The sequence below is a fragment of the Gaeumannomyces tritici genome (genome assembly GCF_000145635.1).
Source record: "Gaeumannomyces tritici R3-111a-1 unplaced genomic scaffold supercont2.3, whole genome shotgun sequence".
Classification (NCBI taxonomy): Eukaryota; Fungi; Ascomycota; class Sordariomycetes; order Magnaporthales; family Magnaporthaceae; genus Gaeumannomyces; species Gaeumannomyces tritici.
This window is the reverse complement of record NW_008804547.1, coordinates 1283684-1309774: the sequence shown is the minus strand read 5'-3', so window position 1 is coordinate 1309774 and position 26091 is coordinate 1283684. Positions and strand designations below refer to the sequence as shown.

Below are 26091 nucleotides of genomic sequence, written 5' to 3'. Positions count from 1 at the left end.
GAAACTGCGCGCCCTTTGCATGTCATTCTTACCGCCACCAGCCCGCCTCCTTCCATCCTGGGTTGGTCGCCTACCTTGCCCAGACCGGTCGAGCTTGTTATCAATACGTCAAACGACGCCATCTTGCCGTTGACGGCCCGTATCCGGCGTGCATATTGTATATTGTGCATGCTTATATCATTCGCCATTTCGCGGCGCAGTGACTGGTTGGGGTTTTCAGTTTTCTTGGGCGCCCGCATGTTGAACCCCGCCACACCGATTGTTTCCAGCAAACGACGGGCTTGGCACTCAGAGGGGAAATCGGGTAGGAAGCCGATCCCTGGACTTGAATCATCGGGAGTCATAATGGGCACGCAGCCGAGCGGCGTAGAACGACATTGGGCGCTTGAAGCGGCAAATGCGTGGCGAGAATCAAATCCTTCAGGGCCAGTGAAATACACCGACAGTCGGCGTCCACTCTCCGCCTTTGGCCCTTCACCGGCCTGTGTATCGGGGTGCAACGGGCCGTGGACGGCGGCAGCCCAACCGGCATAAGCGAGCAGCGTGGCCCAGACTGTGCAACCGTCGGGTCCCTGGGCGTGGGGCAAGCGGTGGCCTGGCGGGGGAGCAGAGCCTCCTGCAGGCTTATCATGCAGCTGAATATGCCTTTGTTTCAAGGTCAGATGGCCGAGTTGGTTATGGCGTAGGATTAAGGTTTTACAACAGTCTTCCTATGGAGCAATCCGCGTGGGTTCGAGTCCCACTCTGATCAAATTTTGCCGATTCGTTTTCTCACGCTTTCGTTTTCTCACGCTTTCGTTTTCCATTATTTTTTCAAACATATTTATTTACACAACCTTTGCGTCCGTCTTCCTTCCACTACCTACTACCCCATATTATTGGACACCAATTACTTTAATTTTCTCTTTATTTTGCTACATTACCACTGCTTTTCCGCAGTGTGCCATGTTTGATTCCATCACGATGGGCCAGCTAGAAAACATGGATGCCGCTAATACCCTGGCCTATTTGGAAAGGACAATGTGCTTTGCTCTACACCAACATTGTATTTTATACTGTGCGACACATCCTTCTCCACCCACATCTGCTCACTCCCTTTGAAATTTCAAAGCAGCCTGCCGTGTACCTACCTGAGAAAATCCCCGGCTGGCCAGTACTACTGCTAACTCGGCAAAGGGACGATATCTGGGCTTCATGTGTTCTGGACACCCACTACACCCTCCAGAGACAATGCGGTTACCCATTACCCCCATAGGCCGGAGCAGATCCGTGGCGGTGGGCCTGACCTGCGCCCAAGACAGCAGCCTCCGAGCCACGGACTCCAAATTTTCCGTCCACTCGGCGCCGCAGCATCGACACCCTCGGCTGCCCGCCTGCCGGAGCAACACACAATGGGGGAACACAAAGACCCCTACCCCGTTCTTATGATTCTCGGAAATTTCATGGTGCAGGAGCCGCGCGCGCCGGACTAAAATACACACTCTACACCTCTACACACACCTGTATCCAACATCTCATGCCTGCTCTTGCCACCATGATATCAGCAGAGAAGGTCGCATCTGCGCACAACAGCCTGATATCACAGCCCCCCTGTCCACGTGTGTTTCGAAACAGATGCCCGACCAGGCCGCTGGCGACGTCCATGACTGGCCGCGGGCAGGCGGCACCCTCGCCGGCAACCTCCCTCGTGCCCGCCCCCCTCGAATTCAGCCTGATCACCTACCCGCGAAGGCGGCTGATGGGCTTGCTTGGCGACGACGGACGACGCGTCCACTGATCCCCCGGGCCCGTGACGGCGATGGTCATCATCGAGTCGTCGGGCGGATGGGCGACCAGGGGGGGGCCAAGACCAAAATAGCCACCCTGCCGCGAGCCGTTCGAACAGGTAGGCGGGCTGCAGTCCCTCCCCTCCCCAACGGGCGCATGAGCCTCACCCGATATTAAATCGAGGGCGGGCGGCGATATGAAGGCGGCCCTGGAAACCGAAGAACGCTACGGAAAACGACGTAATCGGAGATGCGGTGCCGCCCGCCGAGGCCGACTTCATCTGCGCGGCCCCCTGTAGTGTAGTGAACCATAGATGACCGCACGCGAGATGTGATGTCTCGATAGAAGCCGTGACACACGTCGTTACAAGCAATATGCCCTCACCTTGGGCGCCAAGGTCGGCGGGCAAGCCAGCAGCAACCCCCCAAGCCGGTTATAACCCCATGCCCGTGCCGGTTAAATCCAGCAGACAACATCCCGATGCGACCACGTGAACCCATCGTGGTACAGAGGTGGCGGCCCCCCGATGGGGCGATCTCGGCAGTCCTCTCTGGCTTGTTTTTTTGTGGTAACTGCGGGGGAGCCCCATGTTTCTGGAAAGGGCTTGGCTGGTATAAGTCCCTGCCCTCCCTCCCCCACACCCCGCCGTCATGCCCAGACCAAATGCTCCAATGGGCGCCATCTTGGGAGCCCTCCCCCCTGTGGACCGACCAACGGCATCACAACATTGTTCGATGGGCCAAGCCATGCGTGCCCGTTCCGGAATGGTGGGCTTTGCAGTGCCGCGGGCATATGCCGCCAACCCCAACAGGAAAAATCGCGCGACAAAAAAAAATCCCCCGAGGCCACAACACCCTCCCGCATCGCACGCCTCCATTGTCGTACATGCACCCACCCAGGCAGCGTCAGCCACAGCGATCCTGACTAGCCGAGACATGGCCCATCCAGAAGCCGGGTTGTTCTTGTCCTGGCTCTACAGATTGACTTCCAAGACATGGCAATCCTTCGACGGCATGCGCCTGGCTGGCCAACACGGAGTCACCTCAAGGAAGCGCGTCCCGATATGGGCCGCCAGCTGGCAGAGTCCTCAAAATCCCCCATAGTCTCGAGGCCCGATCCCATGCAGAGTGGGGACCCCGCCCAACTTCAGATCACGCTTGCCAGCTCAGGGACAAGATCGCAAATGGCAACCGGCGCGTCACTCTCCGCGTTGGCGGCGCCATCACACACCGAACGGAACCCACAATCGACAGTCGACAAGTCCACACACCCCTCCCAGGGAGGTTTCTCCGATAACGTAGCCACCCAACCGAGAAGGTGGTGCCAGCAGGGTCGCGAGAACATGACGAGAGAGGGAGTTTGGCTTAGTCTTGTTGATCACGGCCGTCTCTGGGCGGTGGCGGTTAGGGTATAAGAAGGCCCTCGACTCGAACCCCGTTGACCAGAATCGACAGTAGCACTCTCACCAGCAGGGCAGTCCAGACCTTCCTCCTCATCTCCCAGCACCGGCAAAGCACCAGAAGCCCCTACTAGTCGCCCAGACCCCAGCCAGCCCCATCACCACCGCCACCATGGTCTCCTTCACCACCCTGCTCGCGGCCTGCACGGCCCTGGCCAGCAGCGCCCTCGCCTTCCCCCTGGACGCCAACATGACGGGCTTCCCGCTCGAGGAGCTCATGAGGCGGCAGTCGACCCCGAGCAGCACCGGCAGGCACAACGGCTACTACTACTCGTGGTGGACCGACGGCGCCTCGCCCGTCACCTACACCAACGAGGGCGGCGGCGGCTACAGCGTCAACTGGCGCTCCGGCGGCAATTTTGTCGGCGGCAAGGGCTGGAACCCCGGCGGCCCTCGGTAAGTCTGGAGCTCCCGCGAGATGGTCCCCCAAACCTAGGTAGACCCGCTAACTTGCCTTGTCTGTGCTCACCGCAGTTCCATCTCATACTCTGGCTCCTTCAGCCCCGTGAACAACGGCAACTCTGTAAGCGCCTCCCTCCTTATCTGACCGCTTGATCACATGGAAGCCTAACAAACAAAAAAAAACAGTACCTCTGCGTCTACGGCTGGATGCAGAACCCGCTGGTCGAGTACTACGTGCTCGACAACTTCGGCGAGTACAACCCGGGCAACTCGGCCACGCGCAAGGGCCAGGTCCAGAGCGACGGCGGCACCTACAACCTGTATCAGAGCACCCGGTACAACGCCCCCTCCATCGAGGGCACCAAGACCTTCAACCAGTACTGGGCCATCCGTACCTCGAAGCGTACCGGCGGTACCATCACCATGGGTAACTTCCTCAACGCCTGGCGCAGCGCCGGCATGCCCCTCGGCAACCACAACTACATGATCGTCGCGACCGAGGGCTACCGCAGCGCCGGCTCGGCGCGCATCACTGTCAACTCGCCCGCTTAAGAGCGGTCTGTGAGTTTGTGGAGCGGGGTGAAAAGGCGGAAAGGGGCTGGTTTGAGGGCTATGTGAAGCAGTCTTCCGCTGGTCGAGGAGGTCGTTTCTCTGCATGTGTACAGTGTGAACCATTTCGGCTGGGAGACGCGAGACTGTGGTGGTACGCGGGCTTGGGAAAGCGACAAGGGCTTTAGTTTGTAAGCAGTGCTCTTGTCCTTTGGAAGGAATTTTGGGTGGGACCAGGACGGGCCGGTGGTGTTTCAATTCTTGTCAATACTTTTGAGAGCTCAACGTTGTTTCTTTTGTCAGACAAGCACAGTGTAAAACTTGCGGACTGGACTCTCCGGCGAAGACGTGAAGATCATGTGCGAACTCAAGCTACAACCTGCTCATGGGCCAATGACCTTAACTATAAGGCGTCCATGTGTACTCCAAGTCCGAGTCCATAATAGATGCATCCCCAACCCGAGCTCCACTCACACGCCAACCGCAACCTGGGCTGGGAGCGTGATGTCCAAGGGGTCGCAGGTCAGATAACGCGTCGAGTAGAAGTTCCCAGGCTAGCCGGGCTCCCAGTCCGGATTCTGCACCACCCCAGTGTCATTGCATTTAAGAGGCAGGTCCCTCGTTGTGGCACCGATGAAGGTTTTAGTAAATAGAGTTAGGGCGGGTTACCAACAAAATAGGGAATCACGACAGCTGTGCGGGCAAGCTACGGGCAAGGGTAAATGGCAAAAAAAGAAAAAAAAAAAGAAAAAGAGAATCACTAACCCTCCCGGGGAGCAGGCCCACGTCTCGTTCACCTGCAGGCGCCATAGCCCGTACCCGTTGAACCTAAACGTCGGCGGCGGCTGCCCCTCCACGTCGGGCACGTCGCAGCTGTAGGTGACGGTGCCGTAGAAGAAGTCGGACAGCTGGCTGCTGGTGGCGCTGCAGGCGGCCTCGCGGCCCGTGGCCGGGTTGGCGAGCGTGAAGCCGAGCTCGCCCCGGGCCCACTGCTGGGCCGGGTTCTGGAAGATCCAGAAGGCGCGGTACGAAAAGTCCCGCATCTCCCATGCGAAGGAGCCCCCGCTCGAGAGCTCGGCGCAGGCGGCCTGGCGCGCGCCGAGATGGCCCTGCCGCCGCTGCTGCGGGAGGGCTAGGGCTAGGGTCCCTGCGGCGAGGGCGGCGAGGCGGGCGGGCGGGGAGGTGCATGTCGGGTGGGTTGAGTGGGTGCCTTGGATTAATAGATGTGGGAGGATTTACTTTGCCGGCAAGGTGCCCCTTGCTTCGGTTACAGAGCTGGCCCCTTACTTTCCGCCGTCAACATCTGGCAGATGGAAAGGCCTTTACCCACTTTTTATACCACCCTTCTCCAGCCACGAACATTTCGTCAAGGTATCAGTTTGTGTATGCATACGGACAAAGGAGCACCTGACCTTGGGTTGGGCTGGGATATAATGCTTGGCGAGATCCTCTAGCTTGGGTGGCTTCGGCATGTTACCATCTTGATCTCGTATTCGATTTCAACTCTGGTGTCTTTATCGGATTACATCCAGTCCTGGAGCTGGTCTTGGTGCCAAGTCCGAGCATGCAAACGTGACTTTCAGCTCAGTCGGGCCGACGGGGTTGGTGTCAAGGCTGGATGACGTTGAGCGGTACAAGTCTGGTGCGCTGCCGATGATCTCCCGCAAATGGCATTGTTATCGCCGCTTACGAGGTGTGTCTGTTTGGCTCAGTGTCGGGGCCTCACTTTAACACATCCCAATCCTTCAACAAAGCCGAGTGGCGAGCTGCAATATGAAACGTTGCATTAACCTGGCCATCACATCTAGAAAAAAGGGTGCATTGCTCTACCAAACTTCACTCGCACACAAACCGTCAAGCGACAGCAGAACAGCAAAAGGCAGATGCCGTGCTAAACCATAGAATAAACCACACACTGATGTCATGCTCTGGTCATGTGCTTTTCACGTGACCATAGTCAGGTCGCCAAGGCAACCGCGCCCCCATGGTGACGTTAGCGCTGGAGACACAGCGGCCGCTTCCGGCGCAATCGAAATTGGACAACCGGATTTTGGGGCAATGATGGGCTGTCGGTCAGGCCAGCTCCAAACTCTGGCCTTTTGCCGGCTCGGTGAAGAAAAAACTCACGATGCATTGCGACTTGGACTAACTACGACGACGACGACGACGACGCCAACCACGACCGCGAGCGCCCCCTCGAAGCGCATTCCACACCCTCCTCCTCCTCCTCCTCTCCTCCAACGATGCGGCGCCCGTTCGGCTACCGCGACGCCATCTCGGTGCTGCAGGTGGCGGCCTTCACCATCTACCTCGGTGTCGCCTTCGTCGTCCTGTGCACGCGGCGCAGCGGCTGGTGGAGCCTCCTCGTCTTCTCGCTCCTGCGGCTCGTGGGCGCGGCGCTGATGCTGGCCACGTTCGAGCGCAACTCGCGCGACGTGTGGGCGGGGGTGCTCGTGTGCGAGTCGCTCTGCATCGCGCAGATGACGGTCCTGCTCAAGACCCTGCTCGCGCGCCTGAACCGCTTCGCCTGCGTCTTGCCGACCTGGGGCTTCGTGCTGCCCGAGGCCCTCGCCTTTGGCGGCATCGGCCTGGCCACCGCCGGCTTCGTCTACGCCGAGGACTGGCCCGACCCGCTGGCGCCCAACCCCATCGCCCAGTCGGCCGTCGTCTTCTTCACCGCCCTGTACCTCTACACCGTCGGCCTCTTTGTGCGCCTCTGGGTCGCGCGCGACGACAAGGTCCCGCCGGCCGAGCGGCCCGCGCTGCTGTGCTTCGCCATCCTGATGCCCTTCATGCTGGCCCGCATCTCGTACTCGCTCGTCTTCGTCATCACGGGCGACGAGCGCTTCAACGCCGTGCTGGGCGACCCCACCGTCTACCTGTTCCTCGTCGCCGCCAACGAGGTCGGCATGGTCGCCGGCTGGTCGACGACGACGCTCAAGCTGGGCAAGCTGCCGTTCAAGATGAACGCCTACGGGATCGCCGTGCCCGACATTCGCATCGGCCGCCACGAGGAGCGCGACATACCGCCATCGCCGGACCTGCCGAGCCAGGAATCCGCGCCCCAAAAAGGGGCAGGGGAAGCCAGCGCTAAAAGTTGACCAAAAACAACTGCGCGACCTTCTTGATGACTGTACATAATACGAAATCAAATAATTGTTAATTCCACGATGCAATGAGCAAAGGAAGCATTTGTTTTCTGTGATGGAACCAGGAGGGAAAGCAAAAAACGAACTGACCAAGTGCGTGATAGACAAAAAAAGATGATCGAACGTGACCTCCAACCTCGGGTTCCGATTGCCCACTGTCAGAATCGAACTGACGATCTTATCATATCGCATAGATATCCAGTGGATGCCTACTAGTGATACGCTTTACCACTAAGCCAAGCGGGCTGCTGTCGGTTGCATGGTGGGGGGCCGTCGTGGTGGCGACTCAAGGGTCGAGTACCTGGAGATGCTGTAATGGGAAGAGGGAACATCAAAGCGCAAAGTCATCCATGCATATAAATACCTCGCCAGGCGGCCGGCACAAACTGCGGTTGTAAAGTAAGCTAACAAGCGTTACGACTGACGGTGCGGGTGTTTTTAATGCTGGACAACGGACGACAATGACGGGTAAGAAATCCACGAGACGACCGAGGGAGTCCGAGATTTTAAGCGTGGCTTGGCCGTCCATGGGGCACACACTGGCCAGGCACGGTGTTACAAATCATGAGCGGAAGTGAAAGAGTCTGGGGTTGAAAAGGGTTGACGGTTACGAGTATCCCACCTAGGTTAAACGTGTAGATAAAGAAAGCTTGGTCGGGAACCGCCGAACTCTCGGAAAACAAACGCTCCTCCCAATGCAGACACACGATTATAGCCGGGTATTCTCAACAATAACATGGCTTACAGCACCCACTCTCACATATCCAAATACCTAGGTCGGCACCCTTGGCGGTCATATATACACTAGTCGTAGGTAGTCCATTATACTCTAGTCTCCTCCCCGCCGCCGCCTCTCGACGTCCCGGTTTTTTCTTTTATAGGCACGATAAAAAGTTGCCTAGCTTGTCGAGTACGACCTGCTGCTTGTCCGGGGCGGCCGTGGTCTTATCGTTTGCGTCGCCGACGCTGACCGAGATCTGGCAGTCCTTGGTGAAGATGAGATCGAACTCGGCCGGCATCTTGTTGCGGCCGCATGTGGGCGCGTCGTTGCCTGAGAAGAGGCCCGACGTGACGCGCGTCATGATCCACTTGAAGTCCCCAACCGACTTGCACTTGTCGCTAATGTCGGGGAAGTTGACGTTGAGGAAGGTCTGTGCGGGCAGGTAGGGCTTGCCCGTCGAGACCAGCTTATCGACCAGCACCAGGGCCAGCTCCGAGTAGAGCTTGGCGCGGGGCGACGGGTCTGTCTTGTTGAAGACCTGCGGGCTAGTGCCCGAGGAGCCCGAGAAGGCGATGGCGGGGATGCCCTGCTTGACGGCCTCGACGGACGCGCCGACGGTGCCCGAGAAGGGCAGCTGCAGCCACCGGTTGCCGCCGACGTTGGGCCCGCACACGGCCAGGTCGGCCGTCTTGTTGTTGCCCCAGATCTGGGGGCCGAACGTGTCGATGCCGTACTTCATGGCCGTCACGGGGAATGAGTTGACCCAGTTGAGGCGTGGGTTCTTGGGGTCCGAGCCGACAGGGCCAGAGTTGGCCGGGCACGAGTCGTACTGGCACGGCGTCGTCCGGTTCGCAGGGATCGCATCGTGTGAGCCTGGCGCAATCAAGAAGCCGATGTCAGCAAAAATCGGTCCGTGTCTACGAGTCTGCATCCGAGGGCGTTCCCCAAACACTGGTCCTCGTGGTGCGCAGGGGGGTCGGGGCTTGTTACTTACCGGTGCCGGACTTTTGCTCGGCAGGGCCTGAGAACACGGCGTCGTGGCCTCCCGCCATTAGGGTGTCGTGCATGGTGCGGACGTACATCTCGGCCCAGCCATCATCGTTGCCCTGGATGATGCGGATTCCCAGACCCAGGGTGGGCAGGGCGAGGGCACCGACGAGAGTGGTAGCGCGCATCGTGAACGACGGTTTGGTGGTTGTCGATACCTTCGGGGGAGATGTCGGGGTGCCGTCTGTTGGATGCTATGGGAGCGCAGGCCGAGAGATATCAGCGGACTGGGTTGGGTGTTGAAGGAGTGTGAGTGAGCAGACCGCGTGGTGAAGAAGGAACTCATTATGAGAGGGGCAACAGGATCGCATCGGGGCTGTTTTATCTATATCACCATTGCCGTCGATTGGCAAGATGCACGGATCAAATCACACCTTGGCAGGGGACAGCGCCTGGCCCAGCAGGGTTGATGTCGCATCGGACATGCGCGCGCTGCGTGATTGGACAATTCTTTCTGAGTTCAGAGGACGACCCATCGTGAGTGGCTGCGCCCGCAATAGGGGGTAGGGGTAGTCCAGGGACATCGCCCTGTCGGCGGGTCGTGATTCGATCTCGGGGTCGCTGCGGCTGCCAGTTGGAGCGGATCCCTCATCCAAAAAAGGCAATTGGCACAATTGCGCCGCCTGAACCATGCGCGGGAAAGCCACCAGCTTCCATTTTTGGCGCGCTACTGGAGCTTTGGGCACTCGAGCCAAGACGAACGCTGCGCCTGCAACGGCGACGACGACAGGACCCGCGCCCACTTTGGATGGACACATGGCACTGATGTGGCTTGCGTGTGTCATGCGTGTGGATGGCCTTGCGCGGCTGGAGGCATCGTGAGTGGAGGCTGTAGGGTTTCCTTTGCCCTGTGGGCATCTAGACGCGCCAGCTCTGCCACCGTCGAAGCCGGAGCCCTGAGAGCACGCGACACAAAAGTCGTTGCCAGGTTGAGTTGCACGGATACAAGATGTCGGCCTTGGCGTGGTTGTGTCACATGCTGAGGTATTCAAAATCGTATTCTCCCTGGCCCGACCTAACCCAGGGGTGGGTGAGTTGCCGTGCTGCCGCGCCAGAATGTTGGAAGCTTTTCTCCTTATTTCGTTCGTTTCTTGTTTCTTTTCTTTTTCTTTCCATCCTTTATGCCTTCTCTCTCTGCTCAGCTTATCAGTGGGAGGGATGTCATCATCGGAACTTTCCATATGATGTCGACACTCAGGGGTCGGGCCAATATAAACGCGACAAGCACGGTGATCTTGTTACCGTTTTTGACATGTGCCATAGGCCCTGTGCTGATTCAAGGAGAGATCATGCGAAACCTGGAAATGCAAAATAAAGTCTCCTCAAAACGGCGGGGATATTGACCAACACGGCCGGCCCACTACTACCTGAGCGGCGTGCCCAAGCAACCGCAGCGGAATAAGCGCGGCAAATAAGCGCAAGATCAGGAACCCCGGCTTGGGCCCACCGCTCAGACGCCCGCATAATTCCAGGGCTCGCGTGTCCAGGTCTGCGGGAAGCCGATATTCAAGTTCGCTTCAAGAGCTGTGTCGACCGCGCCAAGGTTGAAGTTCGGATCGAAATAGCCGAACAGGTCAAGGTCCACGTCGAAGCTGTCAAACACGGACGCGGAGTCATGATTGGCAGGAGCAGCGCTGCCGTGATTTCCGTACCCTCCGCCTTGTAACGCCACAGTGGCTGTGGGACCTGTTCCGCCCATCGGAACATCGGCAAAAGGGCCGTTGGTCGCGACAGCAGAGGCGATCGTGGCTGCGGGCCCGGCATGGCCTGCTCGAGACACGACACCGCTGCCCTGCGGCCCGCCCGCCGTGGGGGTGGCCCCTCTGGCGATAGACGCTGCAGCGGATGACGCGTTGCCGTTGTGGTCCAGCTCGTCCCTGCACAGAGAGGTCGCCGTCTTTTCCATCTCCCGCAGGATGCTCTCTCCTAGGCCGGCGTTGACCCTTGCGCTGAAGAAGAAGTCGCCCAATTTCCTCAGCTCCACCACGATATCCTGGAACATGCCCCTGGCACGGTTGCGAAACATGACGGTGCGGCTGTACCTCATCTTCCTGTACTGGACGCTAAGAGCCAGCGAGACGGCATATGGGACGAAGGGGAAAGGGCCCAGGTCTTCGTTCTCGACTATCCACTTGATACGGTCGGCTGAAAGGGAGCGTCGGGGGTTGATGGTGGCGCTGGGAAGATGCAACCGGCTTTCATCGTCTGCCAAGGGGCGGTTGAATGCGCTGCGCGGTTGGCGACAGCTGAGCACCGAGATGCCGTGATAAAGAGTCTCGAGCGTGGCTAGCGGTCAAGGCGCCATCAGTAAATCGGCATGTGGTAAGGTGATGGCGTCGCAAGAGCGCCCTAGAGCCACCAGCTAAATATTCAGGAGACTAGCCAAGTATATCCTTACCGAGAAGCCTCGTTGGCGTCCTCGCCGTGCCCGTGTCGATTATTAGTGACTCCAGAATGGGAATGTCGGTATACTCTAGACGCTGATGTGGCCTATACAGCGGGAATATGCCGTCCAGCGTCTGGATTAGTCGAAGAAACAGGCGAAAACAAGGCGGCTGCTTCTCGATCGTGGCCGACAGATCTCGTTCGATGTCTCGCTCGTGGATCACAGTGGGCCGGGCGTAGAAGGAAGCGCAAAGCCGGTCTACGGCCCACACGGCGCAGAACACCCGGTCGATATCTTCTCCTGGCCGTTGGGACTGATAGCCGGCAAGGTGGGCGCTGAGGTTCAAAAGCTGGTGGACAGCCTGTGTGTTGAGCGAGGGGGCGCGATCTCGCTGCGTGGCATCAAAGGGCTGGTAGAAGAGCGCCATGGTCGTCAGGATGGAAATATGGTCCACCTTGCTCTGGATCCAGTCGGCGTCGAGAACCGGACATATTGCATCGGAAAGGCGCTGATGGAAGTCCTGTGGTCTCAACAGAGGGCCGCCGGGTTCGAGACGGAGATGGCCACGGGCGCTGGGGTCCAGGCCGCCAACCAGCGCGATGACCTGCTTGAGGATAGCACAGTACACGGAGTCTGGATTGGCGCCTGCTAGATCCGAATCGGTGAAGACGGGGAATATGGGGTGCACCTTGTCCATGTATATTTGATGCAGCACGGCATAGTCGGCGGGAGGCGGAACTGTGACAAGACACTCCTCGCTAAGATAGCGCGCCCTGGCACGTTCATACTCGGCAAGGAGGCCGCTGGGGCGGTCGGTCAGTGACCGGTACTGATGGTGAGAGCCGAGGCGCTGGTGACCCCGGTGCGGGAGCTCGGGACTGCGGACGCTGTCCTTGGCGGACTCGGAGCGCGTGGAGAGCCATATCCCAATCTCGTTGGGCCCCGGGGCGGTCTCCTTTGTGGCCTCGATGAAGATGCCTTCCGGGTTGAGGTCGCCGACGAACCGAGACGAGAGCTCGACGAGCTGCGTCGCGGCGACTTGGCAAATATCCTCCTCAAGCAGCCTGCCGGCGTCTCCAGCCTGTGATGCGACAGATTCGGCACCGCCGCCCCTCGTGGGGCTGGAGTCGAGCGGCGGTGGGTCTGTGACATGCGTGGCTGGGTCGGCAGCTTTGGGTTCTGGCGGAGATGACGTGATGGCATGGACACAGCGTTTCTGACAGTCACGGGAAGCAAGGGGATCAGCATCAGTGCGGGTGCGGGGGGCGGAGACTGGGCTCGGCAACTAGCGCGGCGCGGAGAGGGCCGCGGAGAGGGCCGTGGCATTGATGCGGGCATAAGCAAGCCAAGTCCCAGGGGCTATCTCGGATCTTGGCCGCTAACAGGTGGGCGAGTATTGGCGGCGGCAGGTCCAAGGCGTGGGGATGGAGGCGAACATGGGACGAGGCTAGGGTGTGTAGAGGCAGGTGCCAGGCAGCTCGGCAGCTAGACTCGGCTCACCTTCTTCTTGCGACATGACAGGCAGGCCTGCTGGACCTGTTTCCGCTTCAGGGGCAGGCCGTCGGCGTCGGAGCCGACAAACTTGACGGCGGCGCTGGAGTTTGCGACGGTAGCCATGGCTGCTCAAAAAAATTTGCGGTCGCAGCCTCGTTACGCGCAACGCGTCGTCCGATGCGGCCCAACCAAAGCAAGAGCTCGATCAGACCGCCAGGCTCTGCAGAAGGCGGGAGGGGCAGGGCGTGCGGGGGGGCGGAATGGCGCGACAGCGGGCGACGGCGCAGAGATTGGGCGCAGACTGTGCGGGCACAGCCGTCGACGGGCCATGGAAAGCAAGAGAGGGCATGGGCGGTCGTGTGTTCGGAGGGGTCGGACCTTCCAGATATCGTAAAGCCGCCGGTTGTTTGTTCGTGGGGTGGGGACGCGAAAAGTTGCGCGGCCAATCAAGAACGCGAGTTGGTACGCACAGGCCAAGCCCCTCCTTGTCCAGGGCTCAACAGCCCCGGCAAACTTGGAAGCCATGCAAGCCGGAGCCGGCTGCACCTTCCAGGAGTGATGGACGAGCCTCGAGCCGTTCATCCGCCACAGGGGAAACAAAACGGACAGCCACCTGCACCTGCCAACTGACTCGGCCGTTTGCGTGGTCCATTTTATACTATTCGGCGCATTTTAGACTGTCGCTGGCGGCCATATTTAATGGACGCATAGCCAACGTTATTCCGACAAGCCGGTTAGAAGTAGATACATCAACGACATGTACAGCGTAACGTGTCGCTTCCTGAAATGAACACTCCCACGCCCACCACAAAAGGGATAGCAGTTACTTTTAGAATTAGGAATAGGAATAAGTATCAAGCCAGAAATAAAAGAGGAATAAAACAACAGGAATAAAAAGGGGAGTAAAAACGGGAACAATGAGATAACCAATGATATGAACAACAACAGGAAGAAAAATAAGAATAGGAAAGCTTACGGAACTTACTGGCATTTCCCCAAAAACAGCCCTCTTTCATTTTGTGGTGGGTGTGACTGCTTCAAACCTTGGGCTGTGTCACCCCGTCATGCCTCGTCCACTTCCTGGTGCGACTGCCGAGTTTTCGTTTTCCACCTGTGCCCACCTCTGGCCAGCCGACCTCCCCACCTCCTGCCCTCCACAAGGCGCACCGCTGACGACACTTTGCGTCTAGTACAGCCAAACGGGGCTGTCGTCTGACATCAAGTCGGAGCCTTCCTGGGCTGTCCCGCTTTGGCTGTGCGAAAATGGAAGCTCCGGGGCTTAGGTGGCGGCCACCCTCCGCCCCGGTCCGCGTGATATAAAGTATGCGCTGGGCCTCTGTTTGGCTTTGATTTGCTTTGCTGGATTGGTGTGTATGGGCCCACTGCCTCTCCTTGTTGTCTTTCCTTTGCTGTGCAAAAGCTACTACCAAGCCTTGGTAAGAAATTAGCGTGTCCGCCAGCCATCGGCGTGCCCATCATGGCGTTGCACGCATCACGCCTCCCTCTTTTCCATGCCCTCCGCGCTACGCGGCACGCGGGTATGATGCTCCGGGGCGCCAGGTTTGTAAACATGGCAGCCGCGGCGAGTGCTCCGAAGCGCGAGGGTGACATATCAGACGCATTTGCCTCCCTCTCTGGCCAAAAGGAGGAACCGCTACCAGACCGCTACCGGCTGCTCAAGCTCTCGCTGGTGGCCGGTTGCGAGAGGGAGATCCAAGACAGCTGGGACAGACTACTCGTTGCCTTGCGGGCTGAGACCGAGGTGATCGCATCAGGGGGTTCCCGGGTCATTCCAGAGGTTCAGTTCAGCCGTCTCGGGTCGGACCTACCGAGACTCCGGGGTGAGATACAGAAGCGTGGAGCTGCCGTGATCAGGGGTGTTATTCCCAAGGCAGAGGCCCGCGCTTATAAGAACGAGATTGAGGAGTACATCCGCAAGAACCCGACAACAAGAGGTGAGGATTCTTTCAGTTCGACTGGGGCAAGCAGATAAGCCAAAGAGGCAACAATTATTATTTGGATGGGGGAGGATGAGTGATGAGTGGTGGACGCAGGAGGGGAGAAATGTGCAATGGAGCAAAAGGGTAGCACAGACAGGGGCGGATGCAGAGAAGCAGCTAACTCTTGTTCGCACTCAGGCTTTCCCGCCCACGACCCCCAAGTGTTCGAGCTGTACTGGAGCGCGCCCCAGATCAAGGCCCGCGCGCACCCCAACCTCCTCCGCACCCAGCGCGCCCTCCTCTCGACGCTGTGGCACGTCGGGGCCGCCTCGGCCGGGCAGGAGGAGGAACCGCTCGTGGACCTCTCGACGCCGCTGGCCTACGCGGACCGGCTGCGGATCCGGCAGCCGGGCGATGCCTCGTTCGCGCTGGGGCCGCACCAGGACGGCGGCAGCGTCGAGCGCTGGGACCCGGACGGCTACGGCCGCGGGCGCGTCTACGACTCGGTCCTGGCCGGCCGCTGGGACGCGCTCGACCCCTGGGACGCGGGCGCGCGCGTCGGCGCCGTCTGCAACCTGCACGACGGCCTGGGCGCCTGCTCCGCCTTCCGCGCCCTGCAGGGCTGGCTGAGCATGAGCGCGTGCGGGCCCGGCCGCGGCACCCTGCTCGTCTACCCGAACCCGGCCCTCTCGGCCGCCTACACGCTGCTTAGGCCCTTCTTTAGGCCGGTCCGGCCGCACGGCGCGTTCGGCGGCGTCGGCGGCGGCGGCGACGGCGGCGTTGCGAGCGAGGGGTTCCTGCGCGCCGAGAACTGGGCTTTCACAGCCGGCCGGGACATGACGTCGGACCTGCAGGGCGCCACGCCCGGCCGCGGGCAAGAGTTCCCGCGCGCGGAGCTGCACCCGCACCTCGAGCTCGCCAGGACCATGGTGCCCATGCCAGAGGTCGAGCCGGGCGACTACGTGGTCTGGCACTGCGACAGTGAGTCCCCGCGTTTCGTTCGTGTGCTGTCATGAGGGTTTGACAGCAATTTTTGGATTCCCATAATCATCATCCATCTCTCTCCGTGTGCTAACTGCCCACCGTCGCCACGCCAGCGATCCACGCCGTCGATCCAAAGCACGGCGGCACGTCCGACTCGAGCGTCCTTTACATCCCCGTCTGCCCCGTCACCGAGCTGAACGCCGAGTACCTGGTGAGGCAGCGCCAGGCCTTCCTCGCGGGGACGCCCGGCCCCGACTTTCCCGGCGGCAAGGGCGAGTCGGAGCACGTTGGCCGATCCACAGCCGAGTACGCAAGAACGCATCTGGGCCTGGAGGGGCTCCAGGCATTTGGGCTGGAAAAGCTCACCATCCCCGATGGCATCCGGCCCGGGGCCCGGGCTGTGCTGGAGAAAGCCAACCGAATATTGGGTTTCGAATGAGTGAGGTGGCCCCTTGGCTGGGCCAAAGTCGATTTGCGCTTACGCGCCGCTCTTAAGCCTTTGTTGACCTTTTGAGTTTTCCCTGACGGCGTAGTCCGGAGCTGAGCTGAGCTTGATGTCGGGTGGGGGTAAGGAGGAACAGCCGGAGCCACGCATTACTTACGTCGGACGGCTAGGCCCTTTGGTATCATAACCCTCTGTCCGAAAGACTATAGGTGACATCAGCCCGTGAGGAGGGTGGGCTCACAGTGTAGCACCACCGAGTTGCCAAAAATCAGGACCGAGACAGATCGCCCTGGAGAGCAAAGGTGGCGGTGGGCCTGCAATGGTAAAGGAACCGTTCGTCCCAGGCCGAAAACGTGAAGAAGAGAACTTCAGAATCAGCAAATTCATTCACACATTAACAAACGAAATCGCTATATCTCTAGATAGTTTTCGGACAACGTAAAAGTCTTCCGTCCATCTACTAAAGAACGCCGTGGATTTCCAATGACCGAGAGGGGGTTGAAAGTGGGATATCAATCCAAATTGGGAAGAGTGAAAGGGGTAGATCCTAGCCTAGATCGCGTCTCCTGCCAGCGACTAACGTAAAAAGAACTGCTGAACAATTGGAAATAGTAAGAAATAGGTATCGACAGAGTCAGGTATCATCAAAATGTATCGTGCAAAAGAAGACCAAAGGCGCGGACTTCTCATTAAAGGAGGAAATGTTGAGAGAAAATCGGGGTCGAGACTCGATCGTCGGCGAATGCTCAACAGGGCAGGGCCGGCCATCAGTAACCGTACCGCTGCTGGGTCTGCTGTTGTGAGTAGAGGAAACTGTTGCGACCGGCCATCTTTGAGGTTTGCTGCATCTGCGGCGACACCTTTGCGTAGTCTGCCGGGTTGTAATTGTACCCCTTGGGCGACGGCGTTTTGCCGCCGTCGAGCCTCTTGAGCGCCTGCTCGCGGTGGCCGTTGTTGTGCTCCTCGGCCGTCTCGCTGCACGTCGAGAGCCTCGACTGGTCGCCGCCGCCGCCGCCGGGCAGCAGCGCCGGGGGCGGGGGCGACCGCGCGCCGCCTAGCCCCCGCTGCGCGCCCGCGTCGCTCTGCATCGAGCTCGGCCGGGAGGACGCCGTCCCGGCGCCGTCCGATCGCGAGACGTCGGACCAGCCGCCCGCCGAGACCGAAGACACGCGCGCGTCGCCGGCGTAGCTGCCGGGGTGGGATTGTGGTGGGGTCGGCGGCGCCATGACGAACGACTCAGCGCGCGGCGAGCCTTGTGCTGCGCTGGCCGAGGCAGGAGTGAAGCGCGGAGACGGTTGCTGGGGGTGGTAGAAGTCGCCCGGCAGCTCCATGACGATTTGCTGCTGTGGTTGTTGCTGTTGCTGTTGTTGATGCGACATCCTAGGGGTGGGCAGCTCTAGGGCGCCACCCTGAGTGGGCTGGTAGTGCTGTTGCCCATGAAACTGATGGGGTTGGTGTCCGTGGTAAGGGCCTTGCGAGCCCGAGGTGCCTGGCCTCGGGGGCAGTCCCCCTTGCTGCATCGATTCCGGTCGGGGTATATTGTACGGCATCGAGGGGCTGTTCTTATTATGCATGCTATAATGTGGCGTTGTCGGGCTGGGTTGGGGTGAAGCAGAGCCGCTGTGGGATGCGGAGCGAATCATGCTGGACCGGTCGGCAGGGTTAAATGTCTTCAGCTTGCCGTCCTCGATCATGCCTTGCAGCACCCCCGCGTCGAGGAGCTCGGCCTTCTTGATGATACGTTGGACCATCTCCTTGCTAGCTTTCTTCAATTCGGCCTTGACAAAGCCGACGACGGTAATGTTGCACCTGATCTCGATATCCTCACGCAGGTACAGTCCGTCGCTGGGAATACCCAGTTCTGCCGAGCCGATCTCGGCGAGCTCCGGGGCCTCGACGCCCGGCTGGTTTCCTGCTATGCGGTACTTGTTGCGCAGGTCAACACCCATGGGAGCGTAGATGTGTGTCTGAAGCCCCCATGGCATGTCGTGAAAACAGCCGTTAAATGATATGCGGCCAGAGCCCATCCTCCCAAGGCCAGGGATATACTGAATACGCTCCGTGATCTCGTACCAGGTGCTGTAAAACTCATCGGAGGCGGCATCGCGCGGAGCGGGGATGGCCTTGTGAGACAGCACCAGCGGGTTCAGAGTGATGACCTCGGAGTGCGAGTGGAGAATGTCGATGGCGAGCTGTCGGGGTATAAAGCCGGGGATCGGCGTTATGGTTGTGTAAACCTCCTTCTTTTTCAACATGGCGGGCAACGGGCTGCGTCGGTTGTGGCGTGTGTTCGTTCGATGTGGTGGTGGTCGTCGATGGCGCCTTTGCGTGGGTTGTCTGGTCACGTCGTTGGGCTTCTTGCCTGGTGGTGCTCGAGCGTGGTTCTTGGGTATCGGTCTTGCGGTATCTCGGTTGTTGTATGGCGCTGAGAGCGGTGTGTGCGGGGATTGCTGGTAGTGGCAGCAAAGTCAAAAATGCAAAGGATTGCGTCGAGCAAAAGCCACAGTTATTAGCGTTTCGATCAAGGAGCAACGGCTCTGTCGGGAGCGGCAGCCGCGGACTCGGCAGGTCGAGTGGCAATTGACACAATCGATGGCAGGCCCGTGATGCTCGAGCTATCGTTTCGGGTCTTTGAGCGTCGCTTGACGGGTGATGAGTTTGAGCTGGCAAACAATGGGACCGGGACAAAAAAAAAGTCTGCGTCGGGGGCAGGGCTGCAGGTGTGGGAAAGGGCGAAAGGGAAAGATGGAAGATGGGCAAGCAACGGGGCCAGCTAAGAATGGGAACCCAAGGATCTGGTCTAAATCCGGGCGCAGCCATGGACGGCCAAGCACAGTTGATCCCACCCGACAAAATGCCACCCGACAAAATGCCAGACCCCGTGATTGGATCGGCCAGATCAGCGTGCAGCCCAGAGCGCAGCCACGAACAGGTGCAGGCTCAGCTCGCTGCTTCCTATCAGCCGGCAGCAGGAATTTGAAGCGAAATGCAAAGGGGAAGGAAGCTGTTGCGGCACATTGAGCTGCCGCAAAAGCCAGAAAAGCTTGCGCACATGAGACGAAACGCTGCCAGCGCGCACAAGCTGGACGTCTCTGAGCGGCGGGGTGTGGAGACAGCCGAACAACAAGGGGCACTGAAGGGGCCCAGCCGGTGGAGACGCATCTGAACGCTAGGCTCTAGCTAGGTAGATGGCAGGGATGACGTGAGATGCCGGCGCCGGCGGGGGGAAAACGATGCTGGCCAATCACAGAGGCCGCTCGTTCCTTGGTCTCTCTTATTTTGGTCCTCGCTCAACGACCAGCTCCAGCTCCTGACGCGGCCCTGCATGACGCGCAGTCCATCTACCAGGGACTTACGGTGTAGGCAATCAACCACAGTTCGCCACATGCCAGGCAGCCGGCACAAAGCACACTAGGCCGAGAGAATTCAAACCCCCCCGTTGGCGGGATTCCGGTCCGAACGAGTGCATACTACAGTAGCGCAGTACATTCAGTGTTCCGCGATGAGGCGGATTTGTACCGCGACAAGCCTCGACTGCTTAGTGCACGGTGCGGCGACGGCGCTGTCACGTTGGGCTGGGCCCCAACGTCAGCCCAACTCGCCTGTAACAAACAGCACGGCCCAAAGAGTTTAAACTGCACTCGACGCAGGGCTGGGCCGCCCCCTCACAGCGGCTTGGGCCCGGCTCGTTAGATTGGCACCACACCAAAGTCGGTCTGGTCACATTTACTTCAATGAATGCCTGGCGGGCTGGATTAACCACGTTCCTCAAGCGAAGCAGACGCTGGGCCAACTCTCAAAGATTCAAGAATACAGTAATCCGTCCTGCCTGGTGCCGACGCTCGAGGTACCATTTCTCCTGCTCAGCCTTGGCATCAGGAGCCCTGGTCGCCAAGGCGGACGCCCCTTGAGGATCAACAATTTCTGTGACAGCAAGAAACCGTGGCTGCAATAAATGCCCAGCGGCTCCAGCGACCAGCCGGGAGCCGGTGCTGGAAAGCAAAGCCACACTCGTGTCGGGCCTGTGCTATCCAGTGCTAAGGAAGGCATGGAGCATGGAATCTTGAGTTTGTCGTAAGCTTTGCGACTGGCCCCCTCCCTCTCAAGTGGATCAATCTGCCCCAGGTCCGCAGCAAACGGAACCACCACCATCCGCCCTTTGATCAACACCAAACAAAACGGGCCTTGGACGGCCCGCCCACTGTTCATCCATGCCGACCCGACTGCATCTGTCAAAGCACGCGGTGTGGCACGTGGGTTCGCAGACAAGCACCACCTTGCGGCTCAGACTCTGTCCCTGTCTGCTGGCGTGCGTGGTTCCGCCTCGTCGGCCTGCACCATCTTGTCGACGCCGCTGCGCACGCGATCCTGCAGTTCCTTGCCCTCAAACATGAAGGACAGCTCCTCGAGCGTGCGGCCGTGCGTCTCGGGGAAGCAGAAGAAGACGGTCGCGATCTCGACCACGATCCAGACGCAGTAGATCAGGTAGTACCTCCAGCCGATGGCGTCCATGGCGATGGGGTTCGCGTACGTGTTGAAGAAGACGGCCAGCCTCACCGTTAGCTGCTCCACCGCGATGCCCTTGCTCCGCTGCTCGTACGGGAACAGCTCGACCATGTACGTGTACGTCAGCGCGTTCCAGCCGATGTTGTAAAAGGGCGAGTACACAAAGATGAAGACGATGATGGGCACCGCCGCCCCGGCCGCCTTGTCGATCTCGTACCGCGCCGTCGCGATGGTCCACGCCGTGTAGACGCAGGCTGTACCCGTGGTGCAGATGAGGAACATGCGCCGGCGCGGGAACCGCGGCGCGAAGAAGGCGATGGGCACGGCGTTGATGAGGCCCCAGCACGTGTTGATCAGGATGATCTGCTGCACCAGCCGGTCGTCGTTGATGCCCACCATCTTGAGGATCTTCTTCATGTACACCGACAGCAGCAGGTTGCCGCTCCACTGCGTGAAGAAGCCCACGACGGCCGCCAGCGCGAAGCGCTTGCGCATGGGCGCGTCGCGCCACACGTCGGCCCACACGAACCGCGCCGCCGTCTCCTTCTCGATGGCGATGGTGTTCTGGATCTGCGCGAATTCGAGCCGCGCGAACTCGCCCCCGTCGGCGCCCTCGCTGTGGTACTCGAGCAGGATGGCGAGCGCCTCCTCGTGCCGGTCCCGCGAGATGAGCCAGCGCGGCGACTCGGGCAGCCAGTACATGAAGCAGATCTGGCACATGGACGGCACGAGCTGGAGCAGCGACGGGAGCCGCCACGACCACGTCGTCGCCATCTGGAAGGTGCCGTACGTCGTCCCCGCCGCGATGATGGCGCCCACGAACCAGCTCGCGTTGAAGAGCGACGTCATCACGGGCCGCTCCCTCGCGTAGCTGAGCTCGCCCAGCATGGACGACGCGTTGACGATTGCGAACGGGATGCCGAAGCCGAGCACCCAGCGCGACGCGAGGAACATGTCCGTGTTGCGCGCCCCGGCCTGCATGCCCGCCCCGAAGCACATGACCAGCGAGCTCGCGAGGATGGTCCACCGCCGCCCAAGCCGCTGCGACACGCTCGGCACGAAGGGCACCGCCATGAGGCCCCCGAGCGAGTATATGGCCCCCAGGAGGCCGAGCTGCGCCCCCTGCGGGTTGTCGAAGTCTGCCAGTTCAAGACGCGGTTGTGGTCAGCAGCGGCAAGCCAGCCCGATGTGGTTCGCGGCGGCGGGCGCCAGAGAAAACGTACACTCAACCCAGGCCGGGACCGCCTGCAGGCTGTTCATCATGGACGAGTCGAAGCCAGAGGTCCATTCCACTCCGAGACAGGTCGGTATCATGATGAGGTACAGAAATCTCAACCTCGGCTTCTTGTACCATGGCTTCAAGTCCGCCTGGGCGATCCTGGTTAGCCTGTCATCATCCGTCAGATGCTCTTTCTGGCCGATTACAGGGGCCATTCTCGCCCTTCCCGCAGGTGGTCGTCTTTAATCGTGATGGCAAAATCCAGTGCTCCAAGGCTACCTATGTCTTGAGTTTGAAAGGATGCCCTAGGATACTTTTCTTCTACGCCATCGTCTTTTCCCCAGGCCATGATACGCGAGAGGGGTCGAACGCATTTATGTTGGATTGACAGTACCTCCCCGCACACTCAAATTGCAATGCTACCCTGCCTTGCTACGCTCCCTTGTTGTCTATGGCTTTCGTGAGAGAGATGCGCTGAACCCCCTCCTTTCCCTTCCTCTCTCCTACCCACTCGCCGCCCGGGCAAGTTCTCCCTGACCGAGCAAGCCTGACTGTCACCGGCCTCCAGAAAGCACCTCGCAGCCCGCACACCAACCGGTCTGACGCTGCCCTTTTTTTTTTTTTTTTTTTTTTTTTCCAAATCACGGCACCACCTGGCGAATCCTTTCGGGACAGCGAACCGATTGTCGCAGCCGAGCCTACTTCGGAATCATGCAGTGCCCTCCAGGCGTAAGATGCCGTTTCGTGTAAGGCTGGGGCTCCGCACAGGAAGCCCGCCAACCCCGGACCGCCTCTTCCCCGCACCCCACCGGCGATCGCTGCCGTCGGCTCACTTGTGTGGGGAGGGGGGCAAGGACTGTCCAACTTGACCGGCTCGATTGTCTGAATGTCAACGACGTACATAGGTATCGTCGCCCTCGGAGGCCAACGATTGGCCCTCGGCTGTTTATGTATGGCACCTCCGACGTAGCAATCTCACGCTGCGCGGGCACACCACCTCACAGCAAGAGGAGGCGCGAGCAGACAACATGCGTCAGGTGTCACGAGACGATGAAAGTAGTTTGAACGTGTAAAAATGTAAAAATGCAAAAATGACGGCCGCCTCTATCTTCCTATATACCTAAATGACCAATGGCTATCCGGCTAATCCCTATGATGTGCTACACACCTAATGCTAAACCAAAATTAAAAATAAAAAAAACAAGAACCAGAAACAAGAAAAACCAAGAGCAAAGACCAACCCAAAGGACGCCAGAAACCGAGAAAATGCAGGAGTGTGCAAGAAGCAATAAAAAGGAGGTCGAAAGGTCCCAACCAGAGCAACCAAGTCGCTGTAGGGGCGGCAGCGGTAACGCCGCTTAGTTGTCCTCAACGGCCCCGACGGGCCTGAGCATAACGGTCTGCTTGACGTGGGGGGCGTGGCGCCTCTCGCTCAGCGCGTGCGGTGACCGGGCCTTGACGGCGGCGGCGCGGCGGCGGTTGGGGATCGTCATGTGCAGCAGGTGCGCCGGCTCGGCGGTGGCCGCCTCGTCAACGAGGATGGCGCGGGGGCGCATGGGCTTGCCGCCGCCGCCGGGGCGTGTGGCGGTGGTGCTCGGCTTGTGCTGCTCCTTCTTCTCCCCGGCCGTCTTCTTGACCTCGCCGGCCTTGACCGTCTTCTTCTCGCGGTCGGCGTTCTTTTTGACATCGGCCGCGTGCTTCTTGTCGTCGCTGGTGTGCTGCTTCTTATCGGCGGCCTCCTTCTTCTGCTCTGCCGTTTCCGGCTTCGGGGCGGCGGAGGACTTCTTCTTGTCCTCGGATTCCTTGGACTCCTTAGACTTGACCGCCTTCACTCCCTGCTGCCCGCTCGACGCCGAGGTGGTCATGGCTCTGGCGGCAACGTCAGGGACAGCTGGGATATCGCGGTTGCATTGGGCCCTAGCTTCACGGTCGTCCAATGCGACCCCCTAGGGACCCTATTCATAGGCCGTCTCCATAATTCTTTTGCTCTGTTGAAACGAGACCTTCTTGCCGACCTTCCAGACCTGTCGGTTCCTGTCACAAAGATCTTCCCCAGAATCCCCACGATCTCGTCCAATGACATGATTGACATGACGGGGTGAAGTTGGGCTTTCCATCCCATCTTTAGCATGTCAATGTCGCTCCTTGCGTGCGTGGGGGACGCAAGTATCTAGGTATCCCCCGACCTGCCTAGTTGGGTACGTCCGCAGGCCTTGGTCTTGAGTATCATGATTTCGCACCTGGGGAACCCGCCACTGCACTCATCTGTAGCCAGGACCTGGGTGCACGTTCCGCACCGGGCGACCAGGACGGCCTAGCCAACCGACTCATCGTCGCCACGGCCGCCCATCACAAATGCTTTTTTTGACGTGGACGGGAGAGCACATTAGCGGGAAACGACGGATCCTGCCGAAAAAAGTATATCCAGGGTATCCTAACGGGCCAGGGTGGGAGAAGATCAAAGGCCCTGCAGGTTCGCGACCTGGAACCCCAAATGGGCGCCAAATGAGACCTTACCATGCCGTATTCGGTGGAGGCTTGCGAACAAAATACCGGGCGACACGGCCAAAATAGGTGAGCATCGCGTATTACGTAACCTCCATGTCCCCCTCGCTTCCAGAGCTCGCGTCAAGGTCACACATAGTTCAGGTTCGGACATCTTGCGATAATCCACTCAGTGAGAATACGGAGACCCCTCTCGCCGCAGCATGGATATCCACGTCGACTAGTCTGCTAGTCGCCCCTGTACCCTACGATCAGTCCACCGCGCTCGAGGCCGGTGCGGTCTGTCAAAGGCAACCAGGCTGCTCCAGGCAGCAGCTACAGACAGAGGTCCCAGCGGCGGAGATGATACAACTAAGGGGGTTGCGAGAGCATTTGTCAGTATGGGGTGCTTTGACATCCATTGTAGCGGTTTGCAGCGAGAAGTGGAAGTTCATCGTGCGAGCAGTAGGCAGAACTTACGGGAGCCAGATGAACGGCAGCCACACAAATATCAGGCAGGCAGCAACGAGGCCATTGCACACACTGCAGTTTCTGACCAGCCCGCCCTCCTGCAACCTCTCCGAGGCGTTGACGGGAAGCGATGGGCGCAGCTCGACGAGGCTGTTGAGCTTGAGACCGGACTGCTTCCAGCGGCGCCAGGCGTCGTCCGTAGACAGGTTGGCGCCGAGGAGACCGTGCTTCTCTAGAACATCCGTAGTGGCCAAAACGTCGGCTATATTCACAAAGATGTCGAACCGGCCGTCGGAGATCGGGCAGCTGCGGCAGTCGTTGCGTTTCTGGGTGTCGAAGCACACAGCGGTGCATCTGCAGGAGCCAGCTCAAAGGTTAAACACTGCCGAGACGCAAGGTTCTGCTCGTGAATCCAGTGACAGTCGAAGCCGGGAACGAGTGAGGGTCAGAAAGTGGTAACGAGGAAAAAACAACATGCCGTGTCCAGTCTGACAGGCCCTCGAATACGCTGTCGCAGCCATGGATGCAGCTTTCGCAAGCCTCGCAGCCTGGTCCCATGTTGACAGAAGTCTGGACGGAGTGGAGCACGCCGCTCCCCAGGGGCTGGTTCATGGTGACCACCGGAACGAGATCGGAGCCGGCAGCCGAGCCCTGAGCGCCGGCGTCAGCGGGCAGGAGGTTGACGGTGAAGCGATAGTGGAGTGAGACGCCACTGGTGGTGGCTGGCGCGATGCCAAAAAAGGCGGGAAGGGCGACTGAGAGGAGCCTCATGATGGCTCAATATCAATAGAACTCTAGAGGTGAAGGAGAGTCTGGGCTGTTAATCGCGGTGTTTGTTTGTCGTCTGTCGAGCCTTGGGTTCGAAGAGAATCGGAAGAGTCGGTGGCAGACAACCCCCAAAATGCCTCCATGATCTACCGGGTTTGATTTACGCTTGTACGATTATGTTGCTGTGATTGTGTCACATTTGAAAGGAATAATGGACGCTTGGAAGTCGTACTCCCCGCACCTTCCCTCAAGACGACTTCTTCGGGAGGCAATCACGAGCGACCAAAACGGCAGGAGAGT

General features: G+C 59.5%; 10 protein-coding genes and 2 non-coding genes across 12 annotated transcripts; 4 read left to right on the top strand and 8 right to left on the bottom strand.

The window, feature by feature from the left end:
* Positions 1-656: 656 nt before the first annotated feature.
* Positions 657-751, top strand: GGTG_20116. Its single transcript has one exon. It is a non-coding gene; the product is annotated as a tRNA-Leu (tRNA).
* Positions 752-2432: 1681 nt separating this feature from the next.
* GGTG_05540 (endo-1,4-beta-xylanase I) lies at positions 2433-4634 on the top strand. Its single transcript, XM_009223343.1, has 3 exons — positions 2433-3622; positions 3701-3749; positions 3815-4634. The coding sequence occupies exons 1-3, from the start codon at positions 3339-3341 to the stop codon at positions 4178-4180; spliced, it is 699 nt and encodes a 232-aa protein (XP_009221607.1). The 5' UTR covers positions 2433-3338; the 3' UTR covers positions 4181-4634.
* Positions 4635-4861: 227 nt separating this feature from the next.
* Positions 4862-5480, bottom strand: GGTG_05539 (hypothetical protein; the record flags this gene model as incomplete). Its single annotated transcript, XM_009223342.1, has 3 exons — positions 4862-4883; positions 4943-5387; positions 5465-5480. 3 exons carry the CDS (start codon positions 5478-5480, stop codon positions 4862-4864), a joined length of 483 nt encoding a protein of 160 aa, XP_009221606.1.
* A 727-nt stretch (positions 5481-6207) lies between these two features.
* Positions 6208-7367, top strand: GGTG_05538 (hypothetical protein). Its single transcript, XM_009223341.1, has one exon. It carries the CDS (start codon positions 6421-6423, stop codon positions 7276-7278), a length of 858 nt encoding a protein of 285 aa, XP_009221605.1. The 5' UTR covers positions 6208-6420; the 3' UTR covers positions 7279-7367.
* A 108-nt stretch (positions 7368-7475) lies between these two features.
* On the bottom strand, positions 7476-7572 carry GGTG_20115. Its single transcript has one exon. It is a non-coding gene; the product is annotated as a tRNA-Thr (tRNA).
* Positions 7573-8201: 629 nt separating this feature from the next.
* Positions 8202-9222, bottom strand: GGTG_05537 (acid phosphatase; the record flags this gene model as incomplete). Its single annotated transcript, XM_009223340.1, has 2 exons — positions 8202-8920; positions 9042-9222. The coding sequence occupies 2 exons, from the start codon at positions 9220-9222 to the stop codon at positions 8202-8204; spliced, it is 900 nt and encodes a 299-aa protein (XP_009221604.1).
* A 1322-nt stretch (positions 9223-10544) lies between these two features.
* On the bottom strand, positions 10545-13097 carry GGTG_05536 (hypothetical protein; the record flags this gene model as incomplete). The annotated part of the gene is made up of 3 exons (XM_009223339.1): positions 10545-11380; positions 11493-12696; positions 12981-13097. The coding sequence occupies 3 exons, from the start codon at positions 13095-13097 to the stop codon at positions 10545-10547; spliced, it is 2157 nt and encodes a 718-aa protein (XP_009221603.1).
* Positions 13098-14350: 1253 nt separating this feature from the next.
* On the top strand, positions 14351-16814 carry GGTG_05535 (hypothetical protein). Its single transcript, XM_009223338.1, has 3 exons — positions 14351-14929; positions 15113-15895; positions 16012-16814. Exons 1-3 carry the CDS (start codon positions 14452-14454, stop codon positions 16335-16337), a joined length of 1587 nt encoding a protein of 528 aa, XP_009221602.1. The 5' UTR covers positions 14351-14451; the 3' UTR covers positions 16338-16814.
* GGTG_05534 (hypothetical protein) lies at positions 16679-19421 on the bottom strand. The gene has a single exon (XM_009223337.1). It carries the CDS (start codon positions 18596-18598, stop codon positions 17111-17113), a length of 1488 nt encoding a protein of 495 aa, XP_009221601.1. The 5' UTR covers positions 18599-19421; the 3' UTR covers positions 16679-17110.
* A 1180-nt stretch (positions 19422-20601) lies between these two features.
* Positions 20602-22283, bottom strand: GGTG_05533 (hypothetical protein; the record flags this gene model as incomplete). Its single annotated transcript, XM_009223336.1, has 2 exons — positions 20602-21988; positions 22073-22283. The coding sequence occupies 2 exons, from the start codon at positions 22281-22283 to the stop codon at positions 20628-20630; spliced, it is 1572 nt and encodes a 523-aa protein (XP_009221600.1). The 3' UTR covers positions 20602-20627.
* A 1143-nt stretch (positions 22284-23426) lies between these two features.
* On the bottom strand, positions 23427-23933 carry GGTG_05532 (hypothetical protein; the record flags this gene model as incomplete). Its single annotated transcript, XM_009223335.1, has 1 exon — positions 23427-23933. The coding sequence occupies one exon, from the start codon at positions 23931-23933 to the stop codon at positions 23427-23429; it is 507 nt and encodes a 168-aa protein (XP_009221599.1).
* A 924-nt stretch (positions 23934-24857) lies between these two features.
* GGTG_05531 (hypothetical protein) lies at positions 24858-25794 on the bottom strand (the record flags this gene model as incomplete). The annotated part of the gene is made up of 3 exons (XM_009223334.1): positions 24858-24924; positions 25033-25377; positions 25517-25794. 3 exons carry the CDS (start codon positions 25792-25794, stop codon positions 24858-24860), a joined length of 690 nt encoding a protein of 229 aa, XP_009221598.1.
* Between the last annotated feature and the right edge of the window lie 297 nt (positions 25795-26091).